The sequence below is a fragment of the Heptranchias perlo genome, chromosome 4 (assembly GCF_035084215.1).
Source record: "Heptranchias perlo isolate sHepPer1 chromosome 4, sHepPer1.hap1, whole genome shotgun sequence".
NCBI lineage: Eukaryota > Metazoa > Chordata > Chondrichthyes > Hexanchiformes > Hexanchidae > Heptranchias > Heptranchias perlo.
The window spans coordinates 111,943,739-111,961,235 of NC_090328.1; the positions used below are offsets into that span (position 1 = coordinate 111,943,739).

A 17,497-nucleotide genomic window follows, 5' to 3' on the forward strand; every position below is an offset into this window, starting at 1 on the left:
TCATTCTGTTACAATGTCCTGAATGGAAAGTGATAAAATTTTATTGCATAAACTGGCAAAGCTCTCAATTATTTCAGGAAACTAAGACAAATTCAAACAGTTGATTTGTTATAATAGTAGCAAACCTGTTACAGCAACTTTGGATGACAGGAAATCCAAACCAATAGGGTTCGTAGCAGTGCAAGTGTAGACTCCCACATCAGACTCATTTGGCACAAGTATTTGCAAGGCCTGATCTGGAAGAATTTTAATTCTGCAAGAGGAAAATAAGCGATCAGAACTCCTGACCTAAGAACACGTGTACAGCTGACTTTCCCATCAATATGTTGAATATCATAGTATCATAGTAGGTACAGCACAGGAGGAGGCCATTCGGCCCATTGCGCCTGTGCCGGCTCTTTGAAAGAGCTACCCAATTAGTCCCATTCTCCTGCTCTTTCCCCATAGCCCTGCAAATTTTTCCCTTCAAATATTTATCCAATTCAGCTTTTGAAAGTTACTATTGAATCTGCTTCCACCGCCCTTTCAGGCAGCGCATTCCAGATCATTACAACTTGCTGAGTAAAAAAACGTTTCCTTATGTCGCCTCTGGCTCTTTTGCTGATCACCTTAAATCTGTGTCCTCTGGTTACCGACCTTTCTGTCACTGGAAACAGTTTCTCCTTATTTACTCTGTCAAAACTGTTTGTGATTTTGAACACCTCTATCAATATGAACTGTAAAATCACCCAACTGATAAGCTCAATGATTGCAGTACATGAGTATATTTGTTATTATGAAGAAATAGCTGATCCTTTCTAAATTTGCTATACTATTGTGTAATCCTTCAGTTATTACTAACACCTTAATTTACAATAGGGTTTACCCCAGAATGTATGTTTGTCATAGTATAACCTTCACTGCACAGTAAGAACTGTTTACAAAACGCTATCTTGCTACCATGAAACTGGCCGAGGGTAATGGCCCCAAGAGCAGAAACGGTACATTTGAACCTCCTGAAAAGACTTTGCCAAGTTTCTATGTGCTACATATTTCACTGTAAAATTTTCATCAGCTGCTGTGTAATTTTGCCTGTTGTGAGAAAGAAAAAAAGGACTTGCATTTATACAGCACCTTATTGTCTCAGCAATGTCCCAAAGTACTTCACTCAAAGATTAGAGTACTACAATTGAGCCAAGTTAACACCTTGTGCCTGCTTCTTGTGAACCGATCTCATGGGAGCCAATTTTACTGTCAGGTATATCTAATCTGCACTGGTTTTGGGGCATAAACAGAGCAAATTCATGCAGCAAACAGTTTGGCTAGAAAGCTACCTAAATTCGGTCACACATCAAATTCTGTTCAGGCAGTAGATGGTCCTGTCCCAAGCTGGTGGGAATTTCATTAGGATATTCAAAAGGGGGCAAGCAAAGGCATCACTCCATTTGTGCCTGATAGATGAGCTGGATGCCAAGTGCAGTGTGCCCAGGAAACTCGGCAGGTAGAGAGGGCTCAACACAAACCCAGGAAACCTGGCGGGTAGAGAGGGCTCAACACAAACCCAGGAAACCTGGCGGGTAGAGAGGGCTCAACACGGACCCAGGAAATCTGGCGGGGAGAGAGGGCTCAACACAAACCCAGGAAACCTGGCGGGTAGAGAGGGCTCAACACGGACCCAGGAAACCTGGCGGGTAGAGAGGGCTCAACACGGACCCAGGAAATCTGGCGGGGAGAGAGGGCTCAACATGGACCCAGGAAACCTGGCGGGTAGAGAGGGCTCAACACGGACCCAGGAAACCTGGCGGGTAGAGAGGGCTCAACACGGACCCAGGAAATCTGGCGGGGAGAGAGGGCTCAACATGGACCCAGGAAACCTGGCGGGTAGAGAGGGCTCAACACGGACCCAGGAAACCTGGCGGGTAGAGAGGGCTCAACACGGACCCAGGAAACCTGGCGGGGAGAGAGGGCTCAACATGGACCCAGGAAACCTGGCGGGCAGAGAGGGCTCAACATGGACCCAGGAAACCTGGCAGGCCAATACGAACCTTTCAGGTCGACAGCGTTCGAAAGACCCACAGTGATTCTGGTAAACGTTTTCAGGTCATTGCTGAGCTCTTTTTGCTATATTTTCTTCTTTATTTCCTGTTGGCACTTACGTTTTCATGAGCTTTAGTGCCAATTCCTATTAATTTATTTTTCCTCTGTGGGCCAACTGTAGTAAAATCATTAACACATTTGTAAATAACCCAAAATGTCTTCTTTACTGTGGATTCATGAAAGGCCATCAATTGTATGAAAGCAGAGGGGTGGTTCCACAATCCATGTCCAAGGGAGTGCGAGTCAGAGATAGAGAAACAACATCAGAGGTCTGATTATCAGACCTACATATCCTGCACACGTGGCTCCCCACACAGGAGAGAGAGATTGTGGAGTCCCTTATGAAGAAGTAATTGTTAACATACAGTAATCTTATAAAACAAAACCCAAATCTTAAACCTGTGACCAAACTTTGGAAGTGAACCACTTCATAAATTTCTTTCCAACAGAAGGGGGCTCAGGAACAGAGACCTGAGGGTGTATGTACACAAATTGCTGAAGGTGGCAGGTCAAGTTGAGAAGGTTGTTGAAAAAGCATATGGGTTCCTTGACTTTATCAACAGAGGCATAGAGTACAAAAGCAAGGAAGATATGTTAAACATGTATAAATCACTGGTTTGGCCTCAGCTGGCGTATTGTATTGTGTCCCGTTCTGAGCACTGCACTTTAGGAAAGATGTGAAGGCCTTAGAAAGGGTGCAGAAGAGATTTACTAGAATGATTCCAGGGATGAGGGACTTTAGTTACGTGGATAGACTGGAGAAGCTGGGGTTGTTCTCCTTGAAACAGAGAAGGTTTAGAGGAGATTTGATAGAGGTATTCAAAATCATGAAGGGTCTAGACAGAGTAGATAGAGAGAAACTGTTCCTATTGGCGGAAGGGTCAAGAGGACATGGATTTAAGGTGATTGGCAAAAGAAATAAAGGTGACATGAGGGAAAAACTTTTTTACACAGTGAGTGGTTAGGATCTGGAATGCACTGCCCGAGGGGGTGGTGGAGGCAGATTCAATTATGGCCTTCAAAAGGGAACTGGATAAGCACTTGAAAGGAAAAAATTTGCAGGGCTACGGGGAAAGGGCGGGGGAGTGGAACTAGCTGGATTGCTTTTGCATGAGCTGGCACGGATTCAATGGGCCGAATGGCCTCCTTCCATGCTGTAACCTTTCTATGATTCTGTGATTCTATTGTGTCCAATTCTGGGCACCACACTTTAGGAAGGATGTCAAGGCCTTGGAGAGGGTGCAGAGGAGATTTATTAGAATGGTACCAGAGATGAGGGACTTCAGTTATGTGGAGAGATTGGAGAAGCTGGGTTTGTTCTCCTCAGAGCAGAGAAGGTAAAGGGGAAATTTAATAGAAGCGTTCAAAATCATGAAGGTATTTGATAGAGTCAATAAGGAGAAACTGTTTCCAGTGTCAGAAGGGTCAGTAACCAGAGGACACAGATTTAAGGTAATTGGCAAAAGAGCCAGAGGTGAGATGAAGAGAATTTTTTTTATGCACAATTGTTATGATCTGGAATGCAATGCCAGAAAGGATGGTGGAAGCAGATTCAATAGTTACTTTCAAAAGGGAATTAGATAAATACTTAAAGGGGAAAAAATTGCAGGGCAATGCGGAAAGGGCAGGGGAGTGGGATTAATTGTAATAGCTGTTTAAAAGAGACGACACAGACAAGGTGGGCCGAATAGCCTCCTTCTGCTCTCTAAGATTCTATGATGCTATGAAGCCACACAAAGACTAGCACTAATAGCATATAATACTTGTCATGATCTGTTACCATTTGATAATGTACTCAAAGGTCTGAGTTATCATACTTCTTTTCAGTCTCCCTGAATGTTATAAGCAGTTGAATGCTCAGATGTCTACTTTCAAGCAACTTCTAGCTTTTATTTTTGTTTGATTGACTTTGTTAAGCAGATTCTGCACATTAGCACACCCGTGTGGCAGGAAAGGTATTGAGTTTGAACAACAATGGAAATCAAGGTTTGCTTGGGTTTGTGGGGTTTAATTTTTCTGATGTATTGTCAATATTGGCTCACAGGAGCAGAGTTCTTTTTATAGCATTGAGAATTCCTGTTCCTTCATTAACTCTCTATTTGTGTCCCACAGCTCTGTGGTATTAGGAAGCCAGTCATCCAAGACCAAAAGTTTACCTCTGGGCATGTTTCTACTTTCAAGGTGTACAGCTTCATAGTTTTTGCATATTTTGGCCTAAAATCTATTTTGCAATTGCTGGCAAGATATAAATCACAACTTCTGCAACGGATATTGTAAACTAGAAATGACCTGTTCTCCTTTTCCTCCAGTTGACACATCAGTGCTCCATTATCTGACTGACCAACTCAAAGTTATGAAGAATTAAGTGCTGGTTTTCATCATTTATATCTATCTCATCCACAGCAATGGTTCACTAACAAATTGATGTGATGGCCCATAAATTGCTCGGAGCAGCGACAAATGGTACACGACACACCATAGATTTATACTCACCCACTAACTTACCGTGGTCTTTACTATGGGAACTTCCTCTAGTAGGAAGCTGAGAAGAGCCCAGCGTCAGTTCCAGTGACCCATGGTTAGGACCCATCGGAGAAGCAAGAGCAATCTCTCCCCTCGACCAATCAGGTTGCAGCATCCTTGAAAAGCTGCGAAGAGTCAAAGCCTTGAAGTGTAAGCTACAACGTAAAGACAAGGAAGTGAAAGCTACAAGAATAAAATCAACTGTAAAAACAGTTATAGACAGTGAAAAAGAGAGAAGGTAAGAAATATCAAATGAAATAAAAGAGACAGAAGGAAAAAGTAAAAACAAAACTTAAAAAAATGTTTAATTAATTTTTTTTTTAAATGACCAAGACTATTAAAATAAGAAGTAATAAGACTCCACATTTTTGAAAGTTAATTTTTAGTTGTTTGGCAGTCATTAAGATTTACCGTCAGTTAAAACTTAGTTTAGACCTGATATATTTAAGCGTACCTGTTTTGTGGCGATATTAGTTTCCAGCTGGGCAGGAGAGCAAGTTGGCGTTGGTCCATTGTTTCCATTGCTTGCAGCCGACGATAACCCTTTAACTGTGAACCTGCCAGATCGATGGCAAACCAAGAAGAGCACGTTCCGGATTTCCGCTTTTGACTGTGCATGTGCGAATGCCAGAACTTGCTCTTTCACTTGGCCAATAACAATGGTGAGTGCTGTTGAGTTCACTGTTCTTTTTAAAGCAATTTTCGGCCCATGAAGTTATGTTCTATATAGGAGCTGAGGCTCTTTATTGTAGAACATGGAAGAATTAGTCAGATTCAAGGATTATTGGAAGAACAAATTAAATTCAAAGATTGTCAAAAAGAATCACCTCTTTGTTGACGTGAGTAACATAGACCAACTCACTCAATGTTCCAAAACGGTCTCTGAGGCTGATAAAGGCCACTGGCAATACAACAAAAGGATTCTTACATATTCATTTTGGTTAGTAAGAGGGCCAACAAAGGAAAGTAACAGTTATCCATGCTTGTGCTAGTCAGTCATACTATTACCAGAGCTAAATTATTGGCTGTGCCAGGAGAGAGTCAAATTTATGCCAAAACCAGAGCAAATGAAAACCGGAACTGCATCAAATGTTACTCCACAGTTAAATAATTTTACTTGTAAATTAACTTTGATTTAAACACTTTAACAAAAAAAAATATTTGTTCTTCAATCTATATGGGGAAATAAGAACTTCTATCAATGGCAGGCAACCTACTGGAGACTTGCTAGCATATTGGGTAGCACCCTCTGTACCCTTGCCATTGATTCCATTCCACTCCCTGGTTACTGTCTCAGGCTGAACTAGACTGTTTGCAACCTCGATGTCCTATTAGACTCTTCCACCTCCGTAACATCGCCCCTGCCTCAGCTCATCTGCTGCTGAAACCCTCATCCATGCCTTTGTCATCTCCAGGCTCAACTATTCCAATGCTCTCCTGACCTGCCTCCCATCTTCCACCCTCCATAAACTTCAGCTCATCCAAAACTCTGCTGTCTATATCCTGTTCCGCACCAAGTCCCTTTCACTTATCACCTATGCTCACTGATTTGCATTGGCTGCAGGTCCCCCAATGCCTCAAATTTAAAATTCTCATCCCCATGTTTGAATCCATTCATGGCTTCATCCCACTTTATCTCTGTAACCCCCTCCAGCCCTATAACCCTCCGAGTACTCTGCATTCTTCCAACTCTGGCCTCTTGTACATCCCCCATTCCCTTTGCTTCACAATTGCCTTCAGTCCTCTAGGCCCTAAGCTCTGGAATTCCCTCTCTAAAACTCGTCACCTCCCCCTCCACTTGCAAGACCTCCTTAAAACCCACCTCTTTGACCAACTTTTAGTCAATCCTCATAATATATCTCTCGTTGGCTCGGCATCCATTTTTGTCTGGTTGTTCTTCTGTGAAGCGCCTTGGGATATTTTTCTATGTTAACAGCACTTTATATAAGTGCAAGTTGATGTTGCTCTAGTAGTGGGTCTGTCAGTGTGTGGGTTACAAGGAAAGAACCACCAAAGTACAAATATTAGGGGCACAATCATCTCATGAATTTGTAAATATGAACTTGGAACTTAAGCTCTTGTATTTGCTTCAGTCAGTTTAATTCCTCACATTATAGGGAATGAAGTGTAAGCCAGTATTTCACTGTCATCCATGCCTTTGTTACCTCGAGTAGGTAGAAAGGACATAGGTAGAAAGAGGGATGAGGTCCTTCAGGCAGATTTTAAGGAGTTAGGAAAGAGATTAAGAAGCAGGACCTCAAAAGGTAGTAATCTCCGGATTACTCCCGATGCCACGCGCTAGTGAGCATAGAAATAGGAGGATAGAGCAGACGGATGCGTGGCTGGAGAGATGGTGCAGGAGGGAGGGCTTTAGATTCCTGGGGCATAGGACCAGTTCTGGAGAAGGTGGGACCTGCACAGGCCGGACGGTTGCACCTCAACAGAGCCGGGACCAATGTCCTCGCAGGGAGGTTCGCTAGTGCTGTTGTGGGCGAGGGTTAAACAAATTTGGCTGGGGGATGGGCACCAGGATGTAGCATTGGAAAGGAGAAACAAGGGGCACAAAGGATTGGGAGAGAAAGATAGCACTAGAATAAGAAACAGTACGGTATAAGGTGGGATCAGACTAAGAGAGAGTACAAGAAAGTTTAAGGCTGGTTTACAGTGCATGTGTGTAAATGCATAAAGCGTGGTAAACAAGGTTGGTGAGCTGCAGCCATAAATAGCCACATGGGAATACGATGTCATGGCGATAACGGAGACCTGGCTCAAAAAAGGGCAGGATTGGGTACTAAATATTCCTGGATACGAGGGCCCTGATATTACCAGGGAGGCGGGACGGCGGGGGGCGACTGGGCGCGTGAGTAACCCGCCCGTTACCCATGCGATCGCGAGTAAATTGAAGCCACTTAATGTGGCTTCTGGGTTTCCCATCGTCAGCCTGCGCAGCAGGCGGACTGCGCACCCACATCACAGGCTGTCAGCTGGAGGAGCCCTATTTAAAGGGGAAGTCCTCCAATGCTGCTCCTGCAGCAAACACCCAAAATTATAGAATGGAGCAGCCCAGGGGAAAGGCTGCTCCCAGATTTACTGATGCCTCACTCCAGGTCCCACTGGATGGGGTGAGGAGGAGGAGGGATATTTTCTACCCGGCGGACGGGAGGAAGTGTCCTGCCTCTGCCACCAAGAAGGCCTGGCTTGAGGTGGCAGAGGAGGTCACCAGCAGCAGCAACGTCTCCCGCACATGGATCCAGTGCAGGAAGCGATTCAATCTCCTAACTAGGTCAGCCAAAGTGAGTACACTTACTCATTCTCCTACACTCCGTCTTCCACATCACTGCCCCCACCCCACAACTCCTTCTGCACTGCCAACACTACTCTATCACATCACTCCTCACACCCACTCAAAGCTCATCCTCAACTTACCTGCACTTCCTCACCTCCCCAGTACTCATCCCGCCACTACCACTCAACCAATCCTCATACAATCTCATGGCTCTGTCTCCTACTCACCCTCTGATGAATCTCTTTCATGGTCAGTCTCACCCAAACCAATGCATTCAGCAGTTGGCCACGTCACCATCCCTCACTCACGCCTCTCTACTTTCTCCCGATAGGAGAAGAGAGCCCAGAATGCTCGGGAGAGGGCGAAGACCGGAGGGGGGCCGCAACATCTGGACGTCCTCACAGACGTGGAGCAGAAGGCTGTGGAACTGAGCCGCACCCTCGAGTGCCTGTCCGTCAGGGACGCCGAGACTGCCACCCGACAAACGGCTGGTGAGAGAACTTTAACATTCAGCACTCACAATAGCAAATGATATTAACGTGCCTTGCCATCTTCAGCACCTCAACATCTGTCATCATGCTTAATATTGCCTTCTGTTCTCTTACAGGGCCTTCAGCGACCACCGTGACGGCGGAGGGTGATTCCTCAGAGGACCTGCCGGCCTCTGAGGGGGCACCGTCACATCTGAGCGAGTCATCCACCAGCGCAGATACACACACCTCAGTGGGTCCCTGTCCTCACTTAGTTGGGGTCGCACATGGTGAGTCACGTGTGAGCACAAGCGGACACTGGTGGCAGGGGCAGCTGTGGAGAGTCCGCGTCGGTGGGAGCACTTGTCTCCAGGCTCTGCTCAGCTGGACACAGATGCTGAACTCTGGGGGCCACCCTTTAAAAGGAGAATGATCGAGGAGCAGCAGTGCATTTGCAAGGTGTAGGAATAAGTGCCACGCGCACTCTCCACAATCGCGCAGAGAATGGAGGAGTCCAACTCCTGCATGAGTGGAATGGTGGCACAGGTACAGGAAGGAATCTCTGAGATACTGTCACAGGGACATGAGGGCATCTCTGAGATAGTGTTGCGGGTAAGTGCAGGAATGTCTGCGATGGAGGGAAGGCTAGCCTCCATGGAGCTTCAAGCATGGCTCACCATTGAGTCCATTGAGGCCCTGACAATGGCCCTTCGGACTCAGGGTGAGCAACTTTCTGCCGCCTAAAACAGGTAGGCAGATACCCTACCACTGGCTTTATAAGGCTTCACACATGTCCTCCAAACTGTCGAGCAGCGGGGTGGTAGGAGTGATGAGGGCCTGGCCCAGGAGAGGGATGATGGCGATAGGGGACATGGAAGTGTGGATGCCACTCAAAGCGCCCCCACGTCTCATCCGTTGCCCCCCTCTCAACCAGTACCCACAATGCTGCCTCCTCTCCAGGTGGCCGAACTTGGCCCTGCACAGCTGCAGTTGGAGCAGTCTGTGGAGCGGCCCGCACGGGCATCAAAACCCAGAGGGCTTAGGCCCAAAGCATCTAATCGGTCAGGGCATGAACAAGAGCAACCCGCCACTACCTCTGTGCATGGGAAGCACCATGTAGGAGTACTTGTAAGCGTAATGAGAAGGTTTTGTGAGCGCAAAGGGGATGCACAAGGGTGTTTGACGGTTTGTCATGTTTTTTATTTATATTTGATTTTTATTAATGGCACATTAAATATTATTATTGTCACCACTACTGCCACGTCTTGGCCATTCTTGACTGGCTTGTGTAATAAGTCCCTTTCATGTGGTTCACCATGAACACTCACACTTGATGCCACCCATTGGGTCACCCTACAGTGGGTGTATGTGTAGTTGCACAACTATTTTGTGCAAGCGCCTGTGGTGCAGCACTGTGTTGTGGAGCTCCACATGGCGGAGGTGGACGGCGTGCCTGGCGAGGCTGGTGATGTTGCTCGTCCTCGGATGAAGTGATGAATGCCGCTATGACGCCCCCTGTCCTGACGGTGTGAGTTTGAGGGGGTCCGTAAAGTAGGTAAATGTGTTTGCACAGTAGAGTTTAGGGTATAAATTAATAATATTGAGTGGAAAGACAAAGGTGTTGCAGCCAAAACTTTGTCTGAAGTGACAGAGTGCCCTGCTGCAATAAATGAGGTTATCCCCCCACCTGTCAATAATCCTTTGCATCTCCCACTGGCTGCTGGCTGAAACACATCTGCTCCAACAGGGAGTGTTTCCCACAGCATGGGAAACATGCTGAGGATCCTTCAAAATTGCACCCCTGCCAAAATCTCCACTCAATGAGGTCTGTCAAGTACCTCAACTATCTGATTAACTATCTAAAGCAGCATCCCGCCGGCTTTAATTGCCGTTGGGAGTCCCGCATTCGGGAGCCCCGCATTCGGGAGCTGTGCGCGCACCCGAACGCGTCACTGGGGAACCCGGAAGTCAGTGGGTTAGAGCCGGGCTCCGAACCTGCTCCGGGATTCTGCCATTTTAGGAGCCCCCCGCCCCCAATGCACCCGCTCAGCCATCCGAAAATTGCCCCCAAGGTGTTCAGGAAAGATAGGGAAGGAAAGAAAGGAGTGGGGGGGGGGGCGGTGGCAGTATTGATTAAGGAGAATATTGCAGTGCTGGAGAGAGAGGATGTCCTGGAGGGGTCAAGGCCAGAATCTACTTGGTTAGAGTTAAGAAACAAAAGAGGTGCCATTACGCTACTGGGTGTATTCTATAGGCCACCAACTAGTGGGAAGAATAGAGGAGAAAATTTGCAGGGAAATTGTAGAGAGGTGCAAAAGCCATAGTGTAGTGATAACGGGGGATTTCAACTATCCTAATATAGACTGGGATAACAATAATAATAAGGGGCAAAGAGGTGGAGGAATTTTTGAAATGTGTTCAGGGTAACTATCTTAACCAGTACGATTCCAGCCCAACGAGGAAGGAGGCATTGCTGGACTTGGGAATGAGGCGGGCCAAGTGGAGCAAGTGTCAGTGGGGGGAGCATTTAGGGAGCAATGATCATAATACCATAAGATTTAGAATAGCTATGGAAAAGGACACGGACTACTCTAAAGTAAAAGTACCCAATTGGAGGAGGGCCAATTTCAATGGGATGAGAACAGTTCTGGCCGGAGTAAACTGGAATCAAAGATAGGCAGGCAAAACTATAATCGAACAGTGGGCGACCTTTAAAGAGGAGAAGGTTCCGGTACAGTCTAGGCACATTCCCATCGAGGCATAAAGGTAGGGCAACTAAAGCCGGAGCTCCCTGGATGACAAAAGACATAGTAAGATGAAACGGAAAAAAGGGACGTATGACAGATGTCAAGCAGAATACAGAAAGTTCAGAGGGGAAGTGAAAAAGGAAATAAGAGGGGTAAAGATAGAGCATGAGAATAGACTGGCGGCCAACATAAAAGGGAATCCAAAAGTCTTCTACGGGCATGTAAACAGTAAACGGGTAGTGAGGTTATGCACTTTGGCAGGAAAAATCAGAGAGCAAGTTATTATCTTAATGGCAAGAAACTGGAAAGTACTGCAGTACAAAGGGATCTGGGGGTCCTAGTGCAAGAAAATCAAAAAGTTAGTATGCAGGTGCAGCAGGTGATCAAGGCCAACGGAATGTTGGCTTTTATTGCTAGGGGGATAGAATATAAAAACAGGGAGGTATTGCTGCAGTTATATAAGGTATTGGTGAGACTGCACCTGGAATACTGCATACAGTTTTGGTCTCCATACTTAAGAAAAGACATACTTGCTCTCGAGGCAGTACAAAGAAGGTTCACTCGGTTAATCCCGGGGATGAGGGGGCGGACATATGAGGAGAGGTTGAGTAGATTTGGACTCTACTCATTGGAGTTCAGAAGAATGAGAGGCGATCTTATTGAAACATATAAGATTGTGAAGGGGCTTGATCGGGTGGATGCGGTAAGGATGTTCCCAAGGATGGGTGAAACTAGAACCAGGGGGCATAATCTTAGAATAAGGGGCTGCTCTTTCAAAACTGAGATGAGGAGAAACTTCTTCACTCAGAGGGTAGTAGGTCTGTGGAATTTGCTGCCCCAGGAAGTGGTGGAAGCTACATCATTAAATAAATTTAAAACAGAAATAGACAGTTTCCTAGAAGTAAAGGGAATTAGGGGTTACGGGGAGCGGGCAGGAAATTGGAAATGAATTTAGATTTGAGGTTAGGATCAGATCAGCCATGATCTTATTGAATGGCGGAGCAGGCTCGAGGGGCCGATTGGCCTACTCCTGCTCCTATTTTTTATGTTCTTAAGTGGAGGGGTGGGGCCGATTAGGGACCATAAAGGAGATCTACTTGTGGAGACAGAGGGGATGGCCGAGGTACTAAATGAGTACTTTGCATCTGTCTTTACCAAGGAAGAAGGTGCTGCCAGAGTCTCAATAAAGGAAGATATAGTTGAGATACAGGATGGGCTAAAAATTGATAAAGAGGAGGTACTGGAAAGGCTGGCTGTACTTAAAGTAGATAAGGCACTCGGCCCGGATGGGATGCATCGTAGGTTGCTGAGGGAAGTAAGGGTGGAAATTGCGGAGGTACTGGCCATAATCTTCCAAACATCCGTAGATATGGGGGTGGTGCCAGAGGACTGGAGAATTGCAAATGTTACACCCTTGTTCAAAAAAGGGTCTAATGATAAACCGATCAACTATAGGCCAGTCAGCTTAACCTCAGTGGTGGGGAAACTTTTAGAAATGATAATCCGGGACAGAGTTAACAGTCACTTGGACGAGGGTGGATTGATTAGGGAAAGCCAGCACGGATTTGTGAAAGGCAGATCGTGTTTAACCTAACTGATAGAGTTTTTGATGAGGTAATAGAGAGGGTAGATGAGGGCAATGCAGTTGATGTGGTGTATATGGTCTTTCAAAAGGCGTTTGATAAAGAGCCGCATGGTCGGCTTACCATTAAGATTGCAGCCCATGGAATAAAGGGGGCAGTAGCAACATGGATATAGAATTAGCTAAGTAACAGGAAACAGAGAGTTGTTTTTTGGACAAGAGGGAGGTGTACAGTGGTGCTCCCCAGGGTTCAGTGCTGGGACCACTGCTTTTCTTGATATATATTAATGACTTGGACTTGGGTGTACAGGGCACAATTTCAAAATTTGCAGATGACACAAAACTTGGAAGGGTAGTAAACAGTGAATAAAGTAGTGATAGATTTCAAGAGGATATAGACAGGCTTGGGCAGAAGTGTGGCAGATGAAATTTAACAAAGTAAAATGCGAATTGATACATTTCGGCAGGGAGAATGAGGAGAGGCAATATAAACGAGAGGGCACAATTCTAAAAGGAGTATAGGAACAGAGAGATCTGGGGGCACATGTGCACAAATCATTGAAGGTGGCAGGGCAGGTTGAGAAAGTGGTTAAAAAAGCATACGGGATCCTGGGCTTAATAAATAGAGGCACAGAGTACAACAGTATGGAAGTCATGATGAACCTTTATAAAACACTGGTTCAGCCACAAAATCATGAAGGGTCTAGACAGAGTAGATAGAGAGAAACTTTTCCCATTGGCGGAAGGGTCAAGAACCAGAGGACACAGATTTAAGGTGATTGGCAAAAGAACCAAAGGTGACATGAGGAAAAACTTTTTTACACAGCAATTGGTTAGGATCTGGAATGCACTTTCTGAGGGGGTGGTGGAGGCAGATTCAATCATGGCCTTCAAAAAGGAACTGGATAAGTACTTGAAAGGAAAAAAATTGCAGGGAGTGGGACTAGCTGGATTGCTCTTGCATAGAGCCGGCACGGACTCAATGGGCCATATGGCCTCCTTCCGTGCTGTAACCTTTCTATGATTCTAGTCTTGACTATACCATTGCTTTCCTGCCTGGCCTCCCATTTTCCACCCTCCATAAACTTGAGTTCATCCAAATCTCTGCTGCCCGTATCCTAACTCACACCAAATCCGTTCACCCATCACCCCTGTGCTCGCTGACCTACATTGGCTCCTGGTCTCGGAATGCCTCGATTTTAAAACTCTTGTCCTTGTTTTCAAATCCCTCCATGGTCTCGCCCCTTCCGATCTCTGTGACCTACTCCAGTCCTACAACCCTCCGAGGTCTCTGCGCTCCTCCAATTATGGCCTTTTTCACATCCCCAATTTTAATCCCTCCACCAATAGCGGCCGTCCCTTCAGCTGTCCAGGCCCTAAGCTCTGGAATTCCCTCCCTAAACCTCTCTACCTCTCTATCTCTCTGTCCTCTTTTAAGACACTCTTTAAAATCTAGTTCTTTGACAAAGCTTTTGGTCACTTGTCCTAATATCTCCTGATGTGACTCGGTGTGAAACTTTGTTTGATAATGCTCTTGTGAAGCGCTTAGGACATTTTAGTACATTGAAGGTGCTATATAAATGCAAGTTGTTTTTTTTTGTTGTTGTCGTCATGCAGGTGATTGGGACAGTGTGGTCATGTGTTTGTGATTGTGATACTGTGGTGAATCCCTATAAGCACACTTGCAATGAACAATTTCGATTTAATAAACTGCCCTAAGAAGAATAACCATTTACTAAAATTCAGTTTCTTCACTTGAATGGTTGATAACTCTCTAGTCTGGCTATTGTTAAGATATTCTCCTCAGAGTGTGTGGGAGGAGGTTAGGCTGCTGAAGCTCCTCATCATCGTCTTCCAATTCAGACACTCACTACTTATCAATTTTCAAAGTTGAGCACTTCTTTTTATCATGCGATCATGTGGGTGAATGTCCAAGGGGTTTCCTCATGCTCTGCCCTTTTGAAAGACCAACTTTGGCCTACAGTAATTCTGTCTGGATATGCAGTTTTCTTGATTCCTGTTGTCCTTCTCCTTCACTAAATCTCATGATCCTCCCGATAGAGAACAAATTGCTTGGCTATGCTAAGTAAATGTGTGTTGCATAATATACAAACCGACCACTGAAGATTCTGCAAGACCATTTGGCCTATCAAGACCATTCCACCAGAGTTAATGTACGATTATGATTATCCCCTCAGATCTGTACAATGTCATTATAATTTATTCTGACTTGTAATGCAATGCTTTCCAGATGCAACACAGTTTCTGGTTTGTCTTCTTCATAACTGCCTCACACTTTCAGGGTATAATGTTTTCTACATTACAACAGTCATTACACTTCAAAAGTACTTAATTGGTTGTAAAGAGCTTTGGGATGCCCCAAGGTCGTGAAGGGCACGATATAAATGGAAGTCTTTCTTAATTTCTTTATGATCAATGATCATTTCCAAATCTTTTTCAGCTTCTGTCAGCGAAAGCCTTTGATGTCCTACAGATTTGCCGTTAGCTGTGTCTATCTGCACTGCATCAAATCGCATTAAAGTCTTCCTGCCATATTTCAATTTATTGGGCTGTTTCTCTGAAGATAAAAACTCTCCTTTCTACTTGTTCCCTCCCCACATAATTTCATGTCATTGACAAATTTAATAGTACTACAGACACTTGCTTCACTTTCATTATGATACTAAGTTAGGTGGCATAGTAAGTAGTGCAGATGGGAGCAGGAAGTTACGAAGAGACATAGGCATATTGGCCGCTATATTTACAGGAGGCGGGGAGGGAGCAGGGGAGCATGTTTGAGGTGGAAGGGAAACCCAGAAATGCCGGGTACGCAGAGGTCCTGCCGAATTTAATGGCAGAGCTTCATTATCATTTTTTAAATTCCGTTTCCCGCCCGGCAGCCAGACAGATTGACAGGCTGACCAGCTGCCGGGAAGGAAAGCCAGTGATAGAAGTCTGCAGCCAGGGACCATTCCCAATCAGGAAAGATGGCAGAGTGGGATCGGCCTGAAAGCTTGGGATCTCGGAGTTGGAGGTTGGCTGATCGCGGCAGTGAGGACAGGCTGCAAGTGGCAGGAGGTTTGCTTGAGGGGCTGGGGGAAGCACTCCTGCTCCTCCTGGCCCACAAGCAGTGCGATAAAAGGCACATACCTGCTGGATCCGGCTTTGCGATTTAAAATTTTTAACTCCCCCCCAGCCCCCCACGACCTTCTCCCACCTGTCATGGGTTGGGGGCGGGGTTAATATCGATCCCATTAAGTGAGTAGGCAAGACTACTGCAAATGGAGTTCAATGTGAGAAAGTATGAGATCATCACTTTGGATTCAAGGAAGATAAATCAGAATATTTTCTAAATAGTGAGAAGCTAGGAACGTGGAGGTGCAGAGATCTAGGGGTCTAAGTATAGAAATCACTAAAAACCAGTGGACAGGTACAAAAAAGAATCAAAAAGGCTAGTGGAATGTTGGCCTTTATCTCAAGAGGGTTGAAATACAAAAGGGAAGAAGTGATGCTTCAGCTGTACAGAGCCTTGCTCAGACTCCATCTGGAGTACTGTGTTCAGTTTTAGGCACTGCACCTCAGGAAGGATATATTGCCGTGGAGGAAGTACAGAGCAGATTCACCAGATACTGGGGGTTAAAGAGTTAAATTAAGAAGTCAGGTTGCATAAGCTTGGCTTGTCTTCCCTTGAATTTAGAAGATTGAGGGATGGTCGAATCGAGGTGTTTAAAATGATAAAAAGATTAATTCTTACCTCTGGTGGGGGAATCCTGAACAAGGGGCATAATCTTAAAATTAGAGCCAGGCCATTCAAGAGTGAAATTAGGAAGCATTTCTTCACACAAAGGGTAGTAAGGGTACCAAGGTAAAGAGAACCAAGGTGGGTAAATGGGGTTGAGGTACAGATCAGCCAGGATCTAATTGAACAGGCTTGAGGGACTGAATGGCCTACTCCTGTTCCTATGTTGTCATTTATAAATATTGTGAGCAACAGGGGTTGCAGTATTGATTCCTACAGGACATCACTGGTTATGTTTTTCCAGGCATAACATTTGCCGTTTGTCACTAGCTTCTGTCTTCTGTGGTTAAACCATATCTCAATCCAACAAATTAGCATCAATTCATGGTCCTTAAGCTTCTCTTACTATTTTCATATGAGACCTTTTGAAAATCCAAGTAAACTACCTCTATTAGATTATCCTCTTTCACTAGCTCGGTTACCTCCTCAAAGAATTCCAGTAGGTTTTTAAGACATGACCCATTACTTCTCATTACTCCCTATGCTACCTCTGCTCTTCAGATGTTGCTTTATGGCATCTCATTTAATGATCTTCAGTATTTTGCTCACTATGTATGTTAAGTTAACTGACCTGTAATTGCCAGGATTGTGCCTTGCTCCTTTCATAAATACTAGAATATTTGCCATGCTCCATTACTCATACACTACTTCAGCATTTATGGAGCACTACAAAAATAGCAATCTATTTCCTCCTTTAATTCTTTGAGGGCACTAACCTGTATCCCATCTGGCCCTGAAGCCTTGTGTATATTTCATTCTTTGAGTTTCTGCATGAATCAGTCCTCCTCCATGTTGAACACCACTTGGAGGAAGCACTGAGGGTAGCAAGGGCACAAAATGTACTCTGGGTGGGGGACTTCAATGTCCATCACCAAGAGTGGCTCGGCAGCACCACTACTGACCAAGCTGGCCGAGTCCTGAAGGACATAGCTGCTAGACTGGGCCTGCGGCAGGTGGTGAGCGAACCAACACGAGGGAAAAACTTACTTGACCTCGTCCTCACCAATCTACCTG

At 45.4% G+C, this 17,497-nt stretch overlaps 1 protein-coding gene across 1 annotated transcript in view; it reads right to left on the reverse strand.

The window, feature by feature from the left end:
• LOC137320664 (ADAMTS-like protein 1) overlaps window positions 1-17,497 on the reverse strand; it is a 613,156-nt gene that overhangs the window by 102,091 nt on the left and 493,568 nt on the right. Inside the window, exon 21 of the mRNA XM_067982343.1 lies at window positions 126-253. Coding sequence (XP_067838444.1) covers window positions 126-253 — 128 coding nt within the window. The remainder of the gene's footprint in view (window positions 1-125; window positions 254-17,497) is intronic.